The sequence below is a fragment of the Pristis pectinata genome, chromosome 8 (genome assembly GCF_009764475.1).
Source record: "Pristis pectinata isolate sPriPec2 chromosome 8, sPriPec2.1.pri, whole genome shotgun sequence".
Lineage (NCBI taxonomy): Eukaryota > Metazoa > Chordata > Chondrichthyes > Rhinopristiformes > Pristidae > Pristis > Pristis pectinata.
In genome coordinates this window covers 57081866-57103804 of record NC_067412.1, presented here as the reverse complement: position 1 = coordinate 57103804, position 21939 = coordinate 57081866, and the positions used below count along the sequence as shown (strand labels likewise).

The 21939-nt window shown below is 39.2% G+C and overlaps 1 protein-coding gene across 1 annotated transcript; it reads right to left on the bottom strand.

Moving 5' to 3' along the window:
- Positions 1–370: 370 nt before the first annotated feature.
- LOC127573664 (chloride intracellular channel protein 2-like) lies at positions 371–20358 on the bottom strand. Its single transcript, XM_052022077.1, has 6 exons — positions 20096–20358; positions 16179–16288; positions 10921–11046; positions 9654–9760; positions 7037–7218; positions 371–3548 (listed from the first exon to the last, which is right to left on the bottom strand). The coding sequence occupies exons 1-6, from the start codon at positions 20147–20149 to the stop codon at positions 3387–3389; spliced, it is 741 nt and encodes a 246-aa protein (XP_051878037.1). The 5' UTR covers positions 20150–20358; the 3' UTR covers positions 371–3386.
- Positions 20359–21939: the final 1581 nt, after the last annotated feature.

Sequence of the window (21939 nt, the reverse complement as noted above, 5' to 3'; positions counted from 1 at the left end):
AGTTTGCAGCATAACCTATTGTAACCTTGTGCTAAGTTCCACCTGTACTACCACCAGGGAGTTTTTACTCCTGTGAAAAATTTGTATCAATGCTGCTTAATTTGGTCAGAAAAACTTTGTATACACATACACAATCATTGTTATTCTCTTGCACACACTCACTTTCACACTGTCACTTTCTCTTGTGCTCACTGTTACTCATTCTCACACAGCGAGAGGCTAATTAGTAACAGGAGAAGCAACAGGTTGGGCACTTGTAAAATACTGTATTCGGATCTTCAGGGTTTTGACATTAATGCTTGATTATTTTCTAAAAAATAATGACATGCCACAAAAAAGTGGAAATGGGAAATATTTACTTCAAAAGAAAATGAGACTATAGTTGGACATAAGATGAATATCACACCAAAAAGCATATAACAGATGACATTGAAGGAAAACAATTACATAATTTCAAACTAAGGTTAAACAAAATATTTTCTGGGATTTATTAATGGACGTGCACAGAAAAATAGGGGGATCTTCATATATTCATATAATTATTAACATAATATTTGTTTATGATTTCTTAATATTTATGAAGATAGAATTACTAATAAAGCTCAGTGAGAGCAGGATCATCTGACAATTTATCAACCCAAAGCAAATTTATTTTTGCAGTATTTGTAATCTTTCTATCAACTCTGACTTGTATTTGAGATCAAACAAGCACATTCTTAAATTACTGTGCATGTCAAAAATGCAATGCATGTCACTCACCAACTTTTATCGATGCACCATAGAAAGCATCCTCTCTGGCTTGGTACAGCAACTGCACTGCCCAGGACCGCAAGAAATGCAGAGAGTTGTGGACACAGCCCAGCACGTCATGGAAACCAGCCTCCCCTCTTTGGACTCTGTCTTTACCTCTCGCTGCCTTCGCGAAGCAGCCAGCATAATCAAAGACCCCACCCACCCAGGTCATCCTCTCTTCTCTCCTCTTCCATCAGGTAGAAGATATAGGAACCTGAGGGCACGTTCCACCAGACTTAAGGACAGCTTCTACCCCACTGTGATAAGACTATTGAACAGTTCCCTTATACGATGAGATAGACCCTGCCCTCACAATCTATCTTGTTGTGACCATGCACCTTATTGCACTGCACTTTCCCTGTAGCTGTGACACTTTACTCTGTACTGTTATTGCTCTTACCTGTACTGCCTCAATGCACTCTGTGCTAACTCAATGTAACTGCACTGTGTAATGAATTGACCTGTACGATCTGTATGCAAGACAAGTTTTTCACTGTACCTCGGTACCAATACCAATACCAATATCAATTTGAAAATGCAAAAATATTACAAATTGCAGGCTTCTATTTGCCTTCCTATTTTGTGTCCCCTTGATCTTGTCTGTTTGGACATTGTGATTCTCAAGTGAGGATTTGGAAGGATTGGTCAGGTAGGAGTTGACATGGTCAGTAAGGACCTGTTAGTCTCCAGTTATGATCTGACCATACCATATTCTGGAGCACTGATTTGGAGATACAGAAATAAGAAAACCGGATCCAAGTTTCATTAAGATGCCTTATCCTTAGGGGGAGAATATTCCAGGATTCCCCACTGATGCTCCTGCGTGGCATTCTGAAGTGCATGGTTCATTGACTACTGTGCCTTGAGCAGTCTTTAGAATGCAGACTGAGGAAGCAAAGGGTGGACAAAGATCTTTAGCCGTGTTACATCAACAAAGAGACACTTTAAATAATTACTTGTCCAGATGCTCTTTCAAACATGGGTAATTATTTTTGAGTACATGAATTGAAAAGTCATTTTGAGGGACTGTTACTATGAAGAAACTGCAGCGAAATCTGAGTGTAGACATTATCATTACAGTGGAATTTTGTTATATATAGATATTCAGTTCATGCCTGTTGTTTAAGTATTATCTTGAAACTATCAGCATCAAGCAAAAATGTAATAATTGTTTCGTGTGCATTGGCTTCAAGGGTGTAGCAGTTAAGTTACTGGACTAGAAAGCAATTCTGGACCATTGATTCATTGTCATGAATTTACACCGTGCTACAGCAGCTGGGGAATTTAAATTCAAATAAGTCAATTTTTTAAAATGTATGGAATTAAAAGAAAAACTACTCAGAGTGACGTTAAGCATGAAACTGGACTGCTAATAAAACAGAGCAAAAAATATACTGCTGGAAGAACTCAGCAGGTCAGGCAGCATCTGCAGAGGCAAAAGGGTGGTTGACATTTCAGATTGGGACCTCCATGAGGACTGAGAGTGTAAAGGGAAGATAGCCAGTATAAAAAGGTGAGGGGGAGGAATGACAAAAGGCTGGTAGGTGGTAGGAGGAACCAGATGAGCTGTGGGGAGGGAGGGGGTGTTGGGGGAGGGGAAGTGTTGAGACAGAGGCTAGTAAGTGATAGCTGGAAACATAAGAGGAAAAAAAAAGGCAGATGTGACCAGGTAGGGAGGGAAGGGGTAAGAATAGAGTCAGAGGCTGGAAGGTGATGTGAAACCAGATCTAGCTCACTTACTGTATATCCTTGAGGGAGGAAATTCAGTATTCTTACTTGGTCGTCCTGCATGTAAACCCAGAACCACCAATGTGATTGGCTCTTAACTGCCTCTCATTTCAAGGGGAATGAAGGATGAACAATAAATGCTGACATTGACAGTTAAAGCCACATCCTGTGAATAAGACAAAGGAATGGGGATCAGCTTTCTCCAACACACAAGGGATCCTAGTGAGTTAGAGGGGCTCCATTCTCCCTCCCATAAATGCAACCACAGACTACAGTGAATTAATGGGGTGCAACTTTGCCAAAATTAGCTGAGAATTATATTGTTTTATTGTACTTTGTCCAAACTATTAACCCCCTATAAGTTGTTTATAGTCAGTTAGACAGGCACAGTATGTATTTTTATGATCACAGGAATATTATATTGTGTAGTAAAATTGTATTACACGAATGTTAAAGGGGATCTATGTGACTTTAAGACCAAAAGGTCTAACTGCAGAAAAATAAACAAATATTAAGTGCAAGTAGAAGTTAACTACATTCAGTGAGGACATTTCAGGCTGGTATCAGACTCTAGATCAATGACTGTCCTTCATCTATGTTTTTGTTTTTTGAATGTACTGCATCTGTAACAAAGGGCATCTAATATGTTCCTCCAAAGTGTAATTTTATAATTAGATGGGCCATAACAATTGAATCAGGATAGGATAAATGTTTATAACACAGAGTAACCAAGCTGCTTTTCTCACCAGAATTGGGTTGTGAACACAGAAAGTGAAGCAGATTTCTATGCTACCTCTCAGTTCAAGGAATAGAACAGGATAATTCCATACATTGGGACTTTGTTGTACAATGTGAGTCAGTTATCTTCATTGCATTTCTTTGGCAATATCAGCGTAGGCCCTTTCAATCTCTTCATTGGATGGGCAGGTATGCTTGAACTCATTTCGTTCATTTGCGTTTCTCAGATAACGCCAGAGAGCAGACATTTCTTTAGGAATCTCAAAATTCCGGTATTTCTTGGCAGCTATCTGCAGAAGAGCCCAAAATAAATTCATTGTTACTTTAACATTGAAGGAAGTAAATGAATGCAGTGAGGAACATTGTTAACATTGATGTAGTTTGGATGCTTACGGTTACCACGTGCCCTCGATTGGTCAGCAGTACTAAATATAAAATGTCTTGAACATATATTAAGTAAGAAACAGTAGGCTTGATCTTAACAGGCATGTTTGGTTCAAACATCTAATTTTTGCCAACTACTGGTTGACAGGTGGAATTAAAGCGGGTTTCCAGAATCATAAAACGTCCATAAACAGGAAGAAAAACAGTGTAAACTCCCATTTTTTAAAATCAATTTAAATATGAGTGTTAACCTCAGAATTCAATCTGTACTTTAAGATGTTTATTCTCAGATCTGTTGTGTGTTGCTAGTAGTAAGTAAGATGTTATCTTGTTTTAAGATGACAGAATTACCATACCATATGATGAAGGCGTCAGATATCTTGACAAATAGGTGACACAACAAAGTCTGTCAGTCTGTGATGCTTGGCTATGATGTGGGAGAACAGCCTAATGTGTGAGTAGGGAGCCTTCCCATAGTGACCACAGGTCCACCTGCTTGAAGCTGCAGCTCATTCTGCTTCCTAATCTGCCTGTGGGCCTCAGCCTGGGCTCCTTCGTCAAATCCATGGTGACCCATCTTTTCCAGACTTCTGAATTCTGAACTTTTTGACATCTTGGCTGACAACGTCACAATATGGAAGCTTTTGCTTTCCTCCGTGGTCTGGGCAGTTCTTGAGTTGGTTGTGGAGAATAGCCTTCCACACGTGATCTTGAAGTAAGCTCCACACATGTCCCAGGAAGAAAAGCCTCACATTATCCAGTGTTGCCTCCAAAATTTATAGGTTGCTTTACTCAAGGATCTCATTGATGGCAATTCATTAAGCCCAAGAGACTTCAAGGAGTTTTCTGAGACAGTGAAGGTGGAAAGCAACTGTAAAGAAGAGGAATGCAGCAAGCCTGATAGATGGTCATCTTTCTGTACTTCTTCAGCAGCTTGTTGCTTCAGAAGTGCAGAGGAGAGGTCTTTAGTTATGAGGAGAGATTGCATAGGTGAGGTTTCTTTCCCCTGAAACAAAGGAGGCTGAGGCGTGAACCTGATAGAAGTGTTTATGAGGGGCATAGATTGGGTAGAATCTTTTTCCCATGGTAAGGGTATCGAAAACAAGAGGGAATAGTTTTAAGGTGAGGGGAAGGAGTTTTAAAGGGGATTTGAGAGGTAATTTTTTTTACGCAAAGAGTGGTTGATATCCAGAACATGCTGCCACAGGCATTTAGATAGACATTTAAATAGGCAAGGCATATAAGGATAGGGACCTAATGCGAGCAAATGGGATTAGTGCAGGTGGGCAAAAAGGTTGGTATGGATGTGGTGAGCCAAAGGGCCTGTTTCTGTGCTGCATGACTCTATAGTAGATTGTCCAAGACGACAGTAGTTTTGCCAATTTTCATATCTTGCCTATCTAGGCTAAGTGAATTGGTAAAAAATACTTGAGCCAAATTAGCAGAAAAAAATTCTTGTTGACCAGAATTTTATAACTGATGCAGATGTTGTGTGGGATCTTGGTATCCTGCTCTTATTTTGGTGCATTATGCAAAACTTGCATTATCAGTGAACCTGTTCATCAAGATCTGAAATTCATCGGGTAACTCAGAGGCAGCTTGCAGTGTCATTTGTGAAGAGCAGATTCAGAATAGTGACATGTCCCTTGCTGTGAAATTGCCTGTTGTTGAACAGGCTGCTGTCTTATTTTTTTGAAAAGGATACCTGTGCAGAAGGTGCCAAAGTCATCAATGCTAAGATATAGCTTTGCTACCACCCAGTAACAATCCTGAACTCAGATCATGTTTTATTCTTATTCTGGATTGTTGCCTTCATTTCCTCATGGAACTCCTGGAATGAGCAGAATACCTCTTCATGAATAACAAATTTTCAGAAGGATCCTATAGGTGCCATGCCGGCTATCTGTGTCAAAGGAATTTTGCAAGTTAACTGGAATTGTAGCTGAAGGGAATGATTGGAATAGCTAATTTTGTTTTACAACAGAGGGGGCTGAGATGTATAAAATGATGAGCCTCATATAAAGTGAAAAGGAAGGGATTGTTAACATCAGCTGAGAGGTCAAAAGCTGGGGTATATACTGTACCTTTAATTGTAGAATCACAAGTAATTGGAAAGATCAGAGGGGAGTAGAAGAAATTTTTCACTTGACTAGGTAGGGATTTGGGACTACCTGAAAGAGCAGTAGAGACAGAATTTAAATCTCTACATCAAAAAATACCTGGATATGCACTTGAAGAGTTGTGACCTCTAGGGCTACAGACCAAATGGTGGAAGATGGAATTAGGTTGGGTAGCTCAGTTTTTAACTAGCACTGATATGATGGGATGAATGGCTGCCTGTGTCTTAATTTTCCTGTGAAAGTGACCACAGCTACATAAAAAGGTGTCTGTTTCTTTTTACCTTGTAGCAAGTGTAGTGTGAAGGGCAGTCATGGAGCATCCAGCTTTCAATCCACACTGGCTTTCTGGTGGATTCCTTCAGTGAGGAGTTCTGGTATCTGCAAGGAAACCCTTACAACCATCTTGCTGTCCACACAGAGCAATCATTCCTCAGCATTTGGCGTAAATGGCAAGTCATTGTGTCATGCACAGAATGGATCATCTGTTGTTGTTACATTGGAAATATGTTTAACTTTGTCTAGAGTTGCAAAATCCAGCTGAACACTTGCAATTAATTGGACACTAACTGATGTTGTTGAGAGGGCCTTGTTGTTTGGCAGCTGTCAATATACCTTCAATTGTAGCTATGAAGGAAATGATGGGCATCTTTTTAAATGGCTTTGTATTCGCTGACTCTTTCTTTACAGAGATGGATGTGTTGTGTTGCTTTTTTATTTTTCATTAGGCCTAACAAGGCAATAGTGTGATAGAGATGGTAAAACCTTCCAAGTGTGATGGTTCTACTAGACACAAATACCCCATAAGTATGTAGTTTTTGACCACCATTGGTCATGGTGTGACTTTTACAAAGTAACTATGCTCATGAAAGGTTGTTCATTTGGATAATCCAGGCAGACACCCAACCCATGTTAGGCTCTGTAGGAGGAGTAGCTGGATGGCTGTGGGAATAAAGCTGGATCCACATTTTTCTTCCTTCTGTACAGTGAGGCCAGGTACAATACAACCCATGGATGTTTTAATGAACAGAGTCTCACATATTTTCAGGGTCAAAACTTTTGCAAAAAAATAGAATGACAGTTTTTAACATTTGAAGAAATTTAACTAATAAAATTCCATTGACTGGCTCCTTGAAAAAATTGATTCTTAAACCACATAAATGGATATTTGTATTACGCATTAAATTGAGTCAATCCTATTCTGTAATTCCAGTTGTACGTTACAGAGAGAAAATAGCTTACATTGATTCATTCAAGAATGATATTTGAAATGTTACCTTGATGATATGAAGCTTAGGTAACAGGTTGCAGTCTGCCAGTGTGAGCTTGTTTCCATCTAAGTATTTCCTTGTGGAGACAAGAACAGTCTCCGTACTATTGGCATCAATTTCATCAGGAAGAGGTTCTCTCAGGTAGTTGTCCAATCTTTTCAACTCCTTCAGTAAAGCATTCTCAAATTCTACAGTGAGCCAAGGAAGACAGAGTTAGCCATGTAAAGGTGTGCTGTAAACCTGCTACATTTGTCGGAGTCAGATATATTAATAATGAATTTTTCTTAATGGTGGGCAATGGTTCTGCATGGAACAGCCACCGCTCTTCAATGCATCTTTCACTTTTGTGTCTGAGCGCTGGAGTACAATAATAAGGAATGCTTTGGAGCTTTGCTGTTGCCACATCAGACCTCCTGTGTCCAGTGGCAGCTTTGGAATGGGCAGAGCTGAGAGACTAAAAGCAATTCACAGTCATCCATGGCTGATGTATCAGTGACAACCCCGATCATTTGAATGTGGTTGTGGACTTTCATTAAAAATGTATCTTAGCTATGTTTCTTTTTTCTTTATTTCACTGTATATTTATGCTTTTGATTAACAGTGATGTAATATGATTTTAATTAAAATAATTTTTTTAAAAAAATAATTTTCATACTTATTCCACTTCAACTCTTTTTAATTATTTCTGAATATCAGATGAATTGAGGTCACTGAAGAAGATTTTGACCACAGTGAGTTCTCAAAGCCTGTCAAGGTGGTGCTGTGTCTGGGGCTTCAGGCTGTGGCCTGGTATCCACCCACGGTCCACCTTACCTCGTGAGAGGGCCGCAGGGTGGAGGCCTCCGTAAGGATCGGTGTTGGGACCCTTTTATTTGTTATTTATATAAATGATTTGTATGTGAATCCACAAGGCTTGATCAGTAGGTTTGTAGATGACATGAAATTAGGAAGTGTTGTTGATAATGAAGAAGGTTATCATAGATTACAGGGGGATCTTGATCAGTTAGGGAAGTGGGCTGAGGAGTGGCAAATGGATTTCAATACAGATGAATGCGAGGTGATGCATTTTGGAAAGTCAAACCAGCATAGGACTTATACTATGAATGGTAGGGCACCAGGGAGTGCAATGGAACAAAGGGACCAAGGAGTACAAGTGCATAGTTCATTGAAAGTGGTGTCACAGGTAGACAGGGTGGCAAAAAAGGGATTTAGCACGTTGGTCTTCATTAGTCAGGGCAGTGAGTATAGGAGTTGGGACATTATTTGCAGTTGCATAAATCATTAGTGAAGCCGCACTTGGAGTACTGTGTACAGTTTTGGTCACCCTGTTATTGGAAAGATGTCATTAAACTGGAAAGAGTGCATAGACGATTTACAAGGATATTGCCAAGACTAGATGGCCTGAGTTATAGGGAGAGTTTGGCCAGGATAGGTCTTTATTCCTTGGAATGAAGGAAAATGAAGGGCAACCTTACAGAAGTGTTCAAAATTATGGGAGGCACAGATAAGGTAGATGGTAACAGTCTTTTCCCCAGAGTAAGGGAGTTCAAAATTAGGGGGCAAGGATTTAGGGTGAGAGGGGAAAGATTTAAAAGGAACCTGAGGGGCAACTTTTTCACGCAGAGGGTGGTGAGTATATGGAATGAGCTGCCAGAGGAAGTGGTTGAGGCAGGTACAATAGTATCATTTAAGAAGCACTTAGGTAGGTACATGGAGTGACAGGGCTTGGAGGGATATGGGCTGAACACAGGAAATTGGGACTAGCTAAGTGAGCACTGCAGTCAGCATGGACTCGTTGGGCCAAAGGGCCTGTATCCATGCTGTATTTCTCTATGACTCTATGGCAAGTATCCTGTGGGTAAGGCAGCATGCAGGTGTAGCTGTGGGATCAGAGTGCGGGCCTGGTGGATGGATCTGATCCAATAAATGCAGATTGGTACAGTATAGTAAACTTGCAACAGATAGGATAAAGTTGGCCCGCAGCCTTCACCAAAGGTATTGTCCTTCATTATCCCAATGACTTTCATGTGTTTTCTTTATTTCATGCTGTTGCTAATCTTTGGAGTGTTTTATTTTAATTAGAATTTTTGTTACATCTCTGCACATTAAGAACACTTTACCATGCTGGTACCTTCTTCCTAAGCAGTCTCTTGGGACAGCATGGAATGAGAGGTCATTGTTAAGCAGTGGCCCACTTACAGCAGAGATGAGGTATATTATTTTTCTCTCAAATGGCTGTGGGTCTTTGGAATTCTCTTCCTCAAAGGACAGAGGAAGTAGAGTTTTTGGATAATTTTAAGGCTGAGGCAGAAGAACAGGAGGGTGAATGGGCTACAGTGTATTGAGAATAGGCAGGGATCTGGAATGATACTGCAGTCAGATCAAAGGTAATCTTATAGAACAGTGGAGCAAGTTCATAGGGCTGAGTGGCCTACTCCTGCTCCTACTTTGTTTATTTGTTGTTTCTTCAGCATTTGAATGTGGTTAAAACTAATTTTTTTTATTTTTTGTTTTCATAAGTTAAACCCTCAAGGATTAACATGTTTTGCAGACAGTCTGTAACTATTATTGGCGGCACAACTCAAAGACTTTCCACTTAATTAATTGTAACAGTAAATCTTACTTTCATTGGCGACTTTACTTGTGTTCTTGATGTATGCTGAAAATTTGGCAAAGACATCACTGCCAGCATGATACGATTCTGGCTGGCGCGGTGTGAGATGTGGGTACCTGATGGAAAAGGATGGTTTATTGTTACTAACAATTCACCTTACTATAAAAAGATTGAGATCATACGTTTCAAAGGTTCTATACCCATTTGAAAGATCTTTATTATTTTGCTCAAACATGTCATGGTTTCAAAAGGATGTAATTCAATTCACGAATGACTTCCAAATACTTTACCACCCAGAAATCAAATCTTTTTAATTCATGATTTAGAACATTTGAAAACACTTCTCTCTGTTTTTTTAAAATTTAGCTCATGTGACAGTTGATCATGAATGCAGAGAGTTGTTTGCTATCTCTTTATAATAGTAAATTAGTAGCTCAAGTCAATCCGTCATTATCAAGTGGGCCCAGGCTAGAATTTCCTTCAAAACTGGGCCGGTTTGGCTGAGGTTGAATGACCAAATGGGACAAGAAGACAACACTCTTAACTTTGTTGGTAGATACTTGATACCCCACTCTCCATCATCCCCAATGAGGAATCTCACCCAACACCCTGACTGGCTCAATATGTTTATACAATACCAAGAGATGGAACTATATAAAACTGATGCATTTTCTAACTATCCATTCCAACTTAGCTAGCCCCAGGTAACAATGGAAGAGCCTTGCAACTAGTGATTGTGGCAGTGGTAGGGAACTCACCACAGACAAAGACTGAAGGAAAGTGGCTGATATTTTTCATCTCTACCTCTTTTCTCATAGCAAACTATAGTTCTCATATCAGGTAATTTTGAATAATAGTTTTGACCAAAATGCCAAGCAGTCTAATTTAATCCTGAATCAAGAACACAGGAAGTAGGAAAAGTAAACCTGTGATTCCAGAAAAGAGGGGAAAAAAATAGATAGCCTAACATCATCATGATTTCTGAATAGTTAGATAATGTATTATTAGAACTTTACTGCACTCCATTTACTTTCTTATGTCTTGTCAGATGATGCCTTATGAGAATCATAGAGTGATAGACCATAGAAACAGGCCCTTCAGCCCACCAAGTCCAAACACCCATTTAAGTTAATTCTACATTAATCCCATTTCTCATCCCATCTTCTAGTGGTTCCCCAAACCACCCATGCTGGCAATTTTCTAGTGTGGCTGAATGTATTGAAGGTAGATTTTGTTTTATTACAGCTTCATTCATATTATGGTCTGTATTTTATACCTGGGTGGAGCCAGTGTCTCTTCAAGAAATTCTTCAATCTTGATAAAATCAGTTTTTAATTCCCCATTGAAAATAAGGAATGGTGGATTGGTGCCTGGAGCTAGATGGAGCAATTCTTCAGGTCTCCTGTGAGAATTAGAACAGTTGTAAGTTGATGGAAATATGCGACTCCAGCATGGAGTGGAAATAAGAATACAACGTATCTCAGGTACAGATAAAAAAAACCCACTCACTGCTGATAATTGGCTGTGACTAATGATGCTGCATATTCTGGGATGCCAAATTTCAAAATGCTGTGCTGCGTTATACAACAAATTATCAATCCATGAGGTGCCAGCTGTCATGGGGAGCCAAGCAAGAGAACTAATATTAGATTTTAATATTCAATTTGAATTTCTCTCCTGAGGGGTGCCATCAGTGCTTAGCTACAGACAGCCTTAAACTAACATTGTTACTTGAAACAGAAAAGGCGGCATTTATAGAAAGAGAAACAGAGTTAGTATTTCAGGTCAACCTTAAATTAACATTGTTAATCACAGATAAAAATCGTGTTGCTGTAATACGCAACTGACAGTACATTTTCTGAAGCTGTCCTTAACTGTCTTGCTCATCCACACCTTATAGAAATCAATATATCAAAAACGTCAAATTCATTCCACAAATACCTCAAATTAACTCGAGTCACTGATAGATGGATGTTAAGTGTCGTCCTTAACTCCATGTTCTGACAATTGCCCCTGACCTTAGAATGTTCTGGCTTCAAGCCTCATTGGAGCCTGAAACGCATAACCCATGGTGTCTCTTGAGTGTAGAAGTGGGAAACTCATACAGAAGCAAAGCACTGTTTTTGCTGGAAATCTAAAGGAAAACAGAACATTCTGGGAATGCTCTGTATACCAGGCACCATAGAGAAGAGAGAAATGGTTCAGATCAATGACTGATCAATATAACCTGGGTTCTGATTAAATGTTCTCAAGTTCTGCCTGGCTCACTGAGTACCTCCAGCGTTTCCTGTTTTTATTACTGGAAATAAATGGCAGATTTAGCTTCTTATGATAGATGTAGGGTTTTAGTGGGATTTTACACAGTTGGTCTTACATTAAGTGGGTGTTATAACTTTGGGTGATTGCAACCAGCTCACCAACCTTAATCTTATGCTGGCAGTGAGTGGTAGGGGTGTGAATGGGTTGGAGGCAAACACTACGTGTGAATGTGCTGGGACCCTATTCTAACCTCTTTGGCACCTAACTGGTTCATGGAATTCTGTTTTTAAAAACTTCCTGACTGACTTTTGGTTTCAGTATTTTGTCTCCCAGTGTTCACAGCCAGTAAAGAAGATACTGTGATCTACCATGTGTATCTGAAACCAACAACTCATCAGATGTTTCTTGATTTAGATGGGTTAATGAATTGTCATTTAGGGAAAAAAACATTCCCAGCTGTTTAATCTTAACTATCCAAGTTTACCTTTTGTGGACATGGCTGTCAACACCAAAATTTAGTAACCATTCTTGGTTGCTATAAGAAGGTAGTGTTGCGTGTTTCAGTACCACAATAGGAGTTCAGTTCAACTGAGCAACTTGCTAGACCTCTTCAAGAGGGTAAGAACCACACATGTTTATGTGTCAAATTTAGATCAGATCAGGTAAGGAAAGATATTTCATTCTGGGACACCACAGAAAAATCCTTTAACATAGCACAAAGCACCAAAGTGCTTCACAAAACCACAGGCAAACTAAAACTGATGCCAGCCCTCCTCAGATGATGTTAAGGTGAGTGACCAAGAGCTTGGTGCAGGTGGTAAGCTTAAGGAAACCACTTAAAATGGGAAAGAGAGGCAGAGAGGTTTACAAGGGGAATTCCAGACCCTAATGGTGGACAGATTGAAATCAAGGTTCACCCAGAGGCCAAAATTATAGAAGTGCTGATATTTTGAAGGTTGAAAGGACTGAAGGACATAACCAAGATAGGGAAGCCAGAGGCAATGAAAGTGTTTTAAAAAAATTAAAAGCTAAGGCCAAAACAAGCTATACCAGTTAGATTTGATGGATTTTCTCAAATGATTATTTGTTACTCATTAACTTGTCCTGATCAAATAAACACCTGGTGTGTTGTTCACCTTGTATACATAGACCCTTTTTACTAGTAGGTCTACAAGTAAAGATGTGATGCAGGGACAGGACTTGGTGAAGTGAGATTGTGGGAAATGGAGTTTTGGTTACCTCAGATTAATGGAGTGCAGAAGGTAGAAGGATAGGCAGGAATACACTAAAATAATAAATTCAAGAACTAACTAAGGCATGGATAAAGGCTTCAGCAGCTGATAAGCAGAGACGGGGTCAGTCTTGTATGATGGAGTAGAAATTGGCAGACTTGGTCATGACGAGGAAATGAATTTCAAATCTCATCTCAGATATGACAGCAAAGTTGTGAATAGTTTGGTTCAACTTTAGAGATTGCCAGGGAGAGAGAAAGAGTCAAAGGCAAGTGAGCTCCATTTTTGACAGGGAGCAGAGGTGGCCTTGATCTTCCCAATATTCAGGTAGAGGAAGTTACTGCTCATCCAGTACTGGATACAGGATAAGCCTGAAAATTTAGATAGAGTGGGGGCTCATGAAATGTGAAGATTATGAAGCAATAGAAGTATTGTTTATTATTCAATCAGCAATACTGTGAAATGAACAAATTATCCAGAGATGAATTCTGATTCCAGTGGGGCAGTTTGAGAGTTTGTATTAAGATTTAAATATTTGTTAAGTTACAGTGAGAGTTTCATTTATTGAAAGAATAAACTGCGAACACTGAACTAAAATGTTTGATTCTCTTACTCCCTACACAGATGCTGCCTGACCTGCTGAGTATTTCCAGATTTTGCTGTTTTTGTTTCAGATTTCCAGCATTTGCAGTTGGAAACACAAAGAAGCTTTATAATTATCTTCTGAAGCTCTTGCTTTGCTCTGATTGTTTCTACTGAATAGGGTGTCCTCAGCTAATGCCTCACTCAGTTCTGGGGTCCTACCTTAGTGTTTGAAACTTGAGATACACGTACTAAGGAGCTGCATCTACTGAGAACCTCAACTGTGCAGGAAAACAAGCTGTAGAGCAGGAATTCAGTGGAAATTGTATGACATTTATTTTAACTGGAGTTTACTGGGCTGCCAGAAGCAAATACTCTTCAGTGCCTGAGTTCTTTGCAATGTTACTCATCACTTCTCTTAGCACAAAATTAAGAAGTAAATTTAAGGGAAAAATATGACATCTGCTAATCATTTTCAGAGTGGAACAGCACAACAGGCTGATTTTAATCTGCCGTTCCTTCTCCACAAACCCCAGAGATCAATAGGTGTCTTAGAAGGTTTGTAAATACATGATTTATAACATGATAAATCATTAATGGCCACTGAAACTATGCCTGGTGTTAAAATGTGACATAAAAGTAGTAAATGCACTTCAGCCAGAGAAGTGTGCTGAGTACATTTCAGGAGATTAGATAAGATAAAGGAGGACACAATAAATGGTAGCATACTCAAAACTGCAGAGAAACAGAGAATCTGAGGTCCACAGATCACCAGGAGGACAGGTAAATAAGGTGGCTAAGAACACATACAAGGTAATTTGCCTTTACTGCCTGAAGCATTAAAGGACAGGGAGTTGATGCTAGTATACTGGGATCCCATCACCAGTCAGATCCTCCCCTTTCCCCAACCCCATTCTGCTTTCCACAAGGACCACACTCTCCATAACTCTCAGGTCCACTCATCCCACCCACCACCCCTCCCTGTCCCCTAGCACTTACCTCTACATCACATCCCTCACCACCATGCAGGGACCTAAACAACCCTTTTCGAGGTGGATTCCTCTATATCGGTGAGACCAAGCACAGAATAGGCACCTACACGCTGTCCACAACATCCATCTTGAGCTTCTGGTTGTGTGTCACTTCAACTCTCTTTCCCATTCCCACACTGACCTATCTGTCCTTGGCCTTCTCCACTGCTGTGGTGAGGCCAAACACATACTAGGAGAACAACACCTTGTATTCCACTTGGGTAGTCTACAACCCAGTGGTATGAAAATTGAATTTTACAATCTCAGGTAACTCTTACCTCCTGTGTTCCTTTTCTACTCCTACCATCCCATCTAGGATCTCCCTCCCTTTGTTCACCTTTCCATTTTCCATCTCCCCATCACTGACACATCTATCTACCTGGGTTTATTTACCCCTGGCCTACCCTCCTTATCCCCTCTCCCATGTGGTTCCATCTGGCCACTATTGCCTTATCTGGTTTGACATCACCTTCCAGCCAATGTCTCTTTCTTCCTCCTTCCCTCCCTCCGTGTGTCTCCATCTGCCCTTTGTTTTTATTCTTACCTGTTTCCAGCTATCACCCACCAGCCTCTGTCTCTAAGCCCCTCCTCCTCCTCCTCCCCCAGCTTCTCCCTCCTTACCTGGCTCTACCTATCACCTACTTCACCCCTTCCTCTTGTCTCTTTATACTGGCTATCTTCCCTCCACACTCCCTGTCCTGATGCAGGGTCATGACCCTAAACATCTGCTATCATTTTGCCTCCACAGATTCTTCTCGACCTGCTGAGTTCCTCCAGCTGTTTGCTTCTTTGCTCCAGATTCCAGCACCTGCAGTGTCTCTGTGAGGCTGGAATATGCTCGTGAGGCCTTAACGAAAGTACTGTGCACAGATCTGGTCACCACACTACAAGGAGGATCTAATTTTATGCAAGAAAGTGTGGAGGAGATTTGTGAGGATGTTGCTGGAGAATACTGGGTATGAGGAGACACTGGATAAGTCGAGGTTGTTTTCTTTGAAATGAAGGAGATTGAGGGGAGGTTTGATTAGAACATTTAAAATCATAAGAAGCCTAGTCAGGATGAACAAGAAGGACCTATTTCTTTAGCGGACAGGTGAGTAATTAGGAGGCATAGGCCTATCTTAATTAAGAGTGAGAGAGGAACAGAGGAATGACCTTCCAAAGCAATGAATGGTGGAGGACTGAAACTCACCACCTGAAATTCTGGTGGAAGCATAGAGCCCCACCGCATTAAAAGTGTCCACATGACTACGTAAAAAGTCATAGTATAGAAGGCAAAGGACCAAGATCAAGGAAGTGAGATTAAATTGAAGTCTATTTTGTGCTGTCATGGTCATGAGGCAACAGGATGCCATCACCAGTCACATCACATGGTCTTCTTCTATGCAGTCAATTTCTATGAGTCAAAATTGTTCGCACCTTACACTTACTTTTTCATATCCACTGTTGTTACATTAAATTCAACCCCTTTCAACCACAGAACCATGAATAAACGTTGGCAAAATGGACAGTTTCCAATGTTCTCTCCATCAAAGCTAGCCTAGAGAAAAGTGAAAAAGAAAAGAGGAAGCTCATGTTCTCAGTAAAGTCATACACTGTATTATAATTCAATGGAGTTAATGCAAAATGCTAAGTAATATTCCATTCACTAAAGTGAAAACTGTGATGATTACTCAACATCAGGAACAGCCCAACTTCCTTTGTAGTTACCAACAGTCCAACAGAAAAGGAGGAAGAACTCGCATTTTTCATAACATTAAGATATCTTACGGTGTTTCACAATGAAGCATGAACAGCATTTCAGTGTTTGGGACAGCAAAATGTTCCTCATATAAGGTTAAATTTGCAAGAGATTGAAACATTATTTTTTTTTCCTAAACAATAAGTTCTTTAAATGAGCCAATTGCTTGGAGAATGGAAAGTATAAAAATGGTTCAAAATTGCCTTCATTCAGAGAACCAGGCCAGAAGTAGTCATACATGAAACTTCTCCAAAATGCAAAACACTTCAAAATTTAATCTCTTGCTGTTTAGAATGCTAGGCCTAATGTGAATTACCAATTTACTGAAATAAAAATAGTCTAGTAATTATTCCAGTCAAAAAAGGGTAGAGATTATTTCTGATGATCTAACTGAATTAATAATGTCAAGTCTCACTTTTAATGTACCACTGACCAGTTATTTTAAATGTTTTTTTCTAAACATAGAAAAAATAATGTTCAATATTCTAGAATGCACCAGTTGGAGTTAATATTTTTTATCATTTGGCATGTGAATATATATCTGAAATAACAAGGTCTTGGAATTTCACATTCTGACACTCTGGCTTTCAAGATAAGATATCTGTCATGGGGACCTGCCAAACTTTACTATCAGGAAAATGTTGATAAAGTTCACTGACTTCTCAAAGTATGGGAAGCCATACACCCAGTGGAGTCATGGTTAAGCACTTTATGTTGTCAGCACTCTGAGGACACATTGATACTGCATTTGTTGGTCAGATTCCATGCCGGCCAGAGCCTCCTGTTGCTCGGCTCTTGTTTGGGAGAAAGTGCTGCTCACTCTCATAATGTACACATGAAGTTGTCTAACATTGCACTTGATGCAAACTAGAGGCCATTTTGCACCAATGCTTTATTGGATAACAACAGAACAAGAATTTTAAGAGAATAGGCAAAGAATAATCTCAGGATATAGAAATATAGAAAGGGAAATAGGTTATTTAGCCTTTCACATCTGTCCTGTACTCATGGCTGATATGTGACCAAATGCTATGCATTCATCATTTTGCCATATACTTCCACACCTTAACTTTCAGTCTCAGAAATAAAATGGAACAATTGATCTATCATTGACTTCCATTTTGAAATAGGGTTCCAATGTCCCTGCTCATTCTGTATGCAGAAGTGTTTCCCCACTTTGTACTGAAAGGCTTGGCTCTAAGGTTAGATAATGCCCCCCTTGACTATGTCCCTCCTCCATAAGAAATAGTTTCTTCCAATCTTCCAATCTTTCAATTAAATCATCCTTAAATTTCTCAGTTCCAGTGAGTACAATCTATTATTATTGTATAATTTCTCCTCCAGGTTCCAGATATCACCCTGGTAAAACAAGGATTTTAGTGTGTGTGAATTAATGCTACAGATCCTATGTTATCCCTGTTTTCTGTCTCATTAACCTCAGCCAACTTCCTAACTAGTTAAATTATTTGCCTTCTTTTCCATGAGTTTCAACTTTTGCAAAGCCTTTTCTGAAGGCCCCATTCTGGAAGTCCTTATATACAACATTCATTCATGTTCTGTCACTTCTTCAAAAAAAGGCTTGTCAAGTATGACTTCAAATTTATTAACGCATCATGGCTCTCTACACCAAAAATTTTCAAGGTGTTCAGTCAATCAAACCATATTTATGGATTCCAATAATACTGACAGCAGATGTTAGACTATCTGCTCTACATCCCCTGGTTTCCCTTTCTTAGCTTTCTTAATTAATGAAGTGACGCGCACTATTTTCCAATCTAAGGGAGTGGTTTCAGAATTGAGAACACTTTAGAAAATTATTGTTTGAACATCCGCAATGTTCTTATCTACTTCCTTTAAAACTATGGGTGATCCTAAGGACTTGTCATTCTTTAGTGGTATTATTTTTTTACATCGTCCTTAATTTACTTGTATTAATTTGTATGAAAGCCTGTACCTGATTCAACATTAGTTTCCTTGCAATGTCAGGAATATTATCCTGTTTTCTCGATTCTGAATACTGATGCAAGGTAAACAATTAGCATCCTTATAATCTACTTTCATGACTGTTCTACATGTTCTTCCCTTCATTTCCAAAATCACCATTATCCTTATTAAGAAGTCCACGTTGCTCGTTAATATTGTCCTTCCAATGTAATTTAAAGTATTATTTTGAGTTCCAAGTCACTTTGCACATTCCCTCTCATTCACAAAGATGTGCAGCAGCTTGTTTTTTTTAAATATATTTTTGTGTTGTTCTTTATGCCCTTCTCTGACCAAGGCTGTGTACATTTGGCAAATGAAGCTCATGCCTTTTAAGGATGTAATAAACTGGTTCTATGTCTTTTTTATGAACAACTCTCAGGATCCCACTGCCATTTAATTCATGAGCAGATTTGCCCAGGTTACTGTGAACAGTCTCTGTCAGGCTTAGTTAGATCTCGAATCTTCGCAACCATTTTGCATTTCTTGCTTTAAAACATTACACTCAGATCAATCATGTTATGATCACCATTAGATGGACATAAAGATTAAATAAAGATAAAGTAGAATAGCTGAGTTGTTGATACTAATATAACATAGCATAAGTATAGGCACTTGTGAATTTTATCAGATTGAAAAGACAATAATTTGGTCTCAGAGCTCACTTGGTCAGACTCCTACAGTAAGCATTATCTGGAATCCGCTATACAATGATTTATAATTTCCTAATATTCTTTAACGTAGCATGCAAGAGCTACAGCTTTCAGTGTTCATTTGACATATTGTGATGACATGAGTGATTTAACCACTTGAAGCTGTGGCCTCAGCTGTGATGCTTTTGCTTTTCAAAAGTTCAATTATTTACAGACAGGGAAGATCAATACTAGTATCAGAAATCTGATCAATTCAATTGGAACCTGGATATAAAAAGCTATGCACTCAAAACATCAGGAAGCTGGTAAGGAACGTTCAGAAAAAACAGGGTGTGGTCAGTGACCACTGAATCTATAATAGGAAAGGGAAAATGAGAAATCCTAATTCAACTAACTTATTCACTGTGGATTTAATGAGTCACAATGAGATTTTCTGTTGTTTGTTATGGGTTGGTTCACAGAATCAATCCAGCTTTCACCCTGACTGACCACTAATTTCAGTTTTTAACAATTTCTGCCAGTGTCTGTACTGCTTTTAAGACTTTCATGTTAACAAGAAAAATTGGCATAAGCAATCAGATTACACTGCAATCAAGTATTCATGTCATTTGATCGCACTCATCATCAGAAATTTTAATCTCACTACTAGTCACTGTTAGTTTCCACATCCATATAAAATGTGAAAGAAATCTAAAGCTTGGTACTACACAGACCTAAAGTGTAAATATGGCATTTCTTTTTATTTATTATTAGGCAGAATTTTTTAACATATTGTTATATATCAGTCTAAATTAAGTCACAATTTAGAAGCAAAGGAAGTAAAGAAAACAATATATTAATGCATTTGAACAATTAAAATTATAATGAAACATAAACTGTTCATGAAGTAAAGAAAAATAAATCCATTTTTGATTCGAGCGACCGAGAAAGATTTTGAATAACGTAGTGGAAAAAAAATCCATCAGCTCTTTACCTTAATGAATAGTTCAATGTTTGGGGTTTTCTTGCCAGATCCTTGTTTGGCCATTGCCAGAATGAAGAAAAAAATCAAACAAGCTGTCCAAATGTAAGTGAAGTTATCATGAGTCTCAAAAGAACTAAGAAGCACCAAAGAAGTACTGCAGACTTTTTAATTATCCCAGTTTCACTTGAGCTCTCCTTGAGGTACAGATCACAGAGAATGAACCTCAGTAGCAATAAGCCTTGACAGACCAGAGTTTTCAGCAGGGGTGTAACGTCCTGCCTCTCTTTACACTTCCCTCAGTTGTAATCAGAGGGTGGCCAACGTCTCTAATTTACGAGCTAGAAAACAACAACTATGACGCAGCATTACCTCAGCATCATTTATAAAGTAACAGAACAAACTGGAACATTTTAGAAAAAGTGCAATCAAATAAAAAAAGACATCAAATTAATTAAAATGTTTTTTTCTTTTAATACCATTTAGCATTTTAAGATCATTAAAACTAGGCATGGATATTTAGAATGGAACCATGCATATAAACTCTATAAAAATTAGGGCTAGTTATATTCTATTAATAACTATCCATGGAATATGATGCTAAAAATGGAAAGTTGAACTTTACTACATTCCTGAGTATGTCGAGCCCAAACCCAGAGGAGGTGGGAGTCTAATGATAGACAGCCAGGCAGGAATAGACTTCTGTAATGATAGATTCCAGGCAGGAACACCCCTGGGAGTTCTCAAAACTGATATGGCAACAGGTCAAACATATTCAAGGAAACCATCACCTGATTACCTTCAACACTTCTGGTGAATCAGTGAAAACTGATTGGAGGAAGGGCTGAGAAGAGCAAAGGCATGAAAAGCACATTGAGCTGTATTCTTCAATGCCCAGGAGTAACTTGGTGCCACCCACAGTGACTGAGCCCTAAAGCACAGACACCTTACTGGGGTTTTGGCAGATGATAAGTGAGCCGGTAAAACAGGGACCTGACCTTGTCCTCACCAATCTACCTTTTGCAAATGCACATGTTCATGACAATATTGGTAGGAGTGAAACTGCACAATCCTGGTGGAGCCGAAATGGAGATGAAACACTACGACTGCCCACTATCATGTTGTGTGGCACCACCTTTGGGCTAAATAGGATAGACACACTTCTAAAGTCTCAAATCAGGGCATCCATGACTTAATTAAACTATCAGCAGTAACAGGAATGTACTCACGCTAATTTGTAACTCATGGCCTGGCATATCCCATTCTTTACCCTTAACATTAAACCATGTGTACAGTTGAGCTTCCATAAGGAGATGCCACCCTAATGAATCTACAAAAGTAGGCATTAGACATGTTAAACAGAGGAAGTAACATGAAACAGAAGTGAACTGATCCACTACTAATAGATCAAGACAAAGTCCTGCTGCATCCAGTTGTGAATGGGGGCATTCAAACACCAACAGGAGGAAAAGCTCCATGAACATCCTCATATTCAATAGAAATAGCATCTGAGAGCAAAAGACAAGGAATTTCAACAATATACAATGAAAAATGGGAAGTAAATGATCCATCACTGCCCTCTGTGAGATTTGCTGAGGTCCCCAAACTTCAGAGAAATCTGTCTTCAACCAGTTTGAGTCTCTCCATGTGATATCAAGAAGTGGCTGAGAGCACTGTATACAGCAAATTCTAAAGGTTCTGACAACCCTAGGGCTTAAGAGCTGTGTTTCATAACAAGTACAGGCAAAACACTTACAGTTATTTGACAAATAGGCCTGGATGTTCCCTGACAACAAAAGCAACATGTATTTAATCCAGTCAATTACTGGCCTATCAGTCGACTCTCAATTATCAGG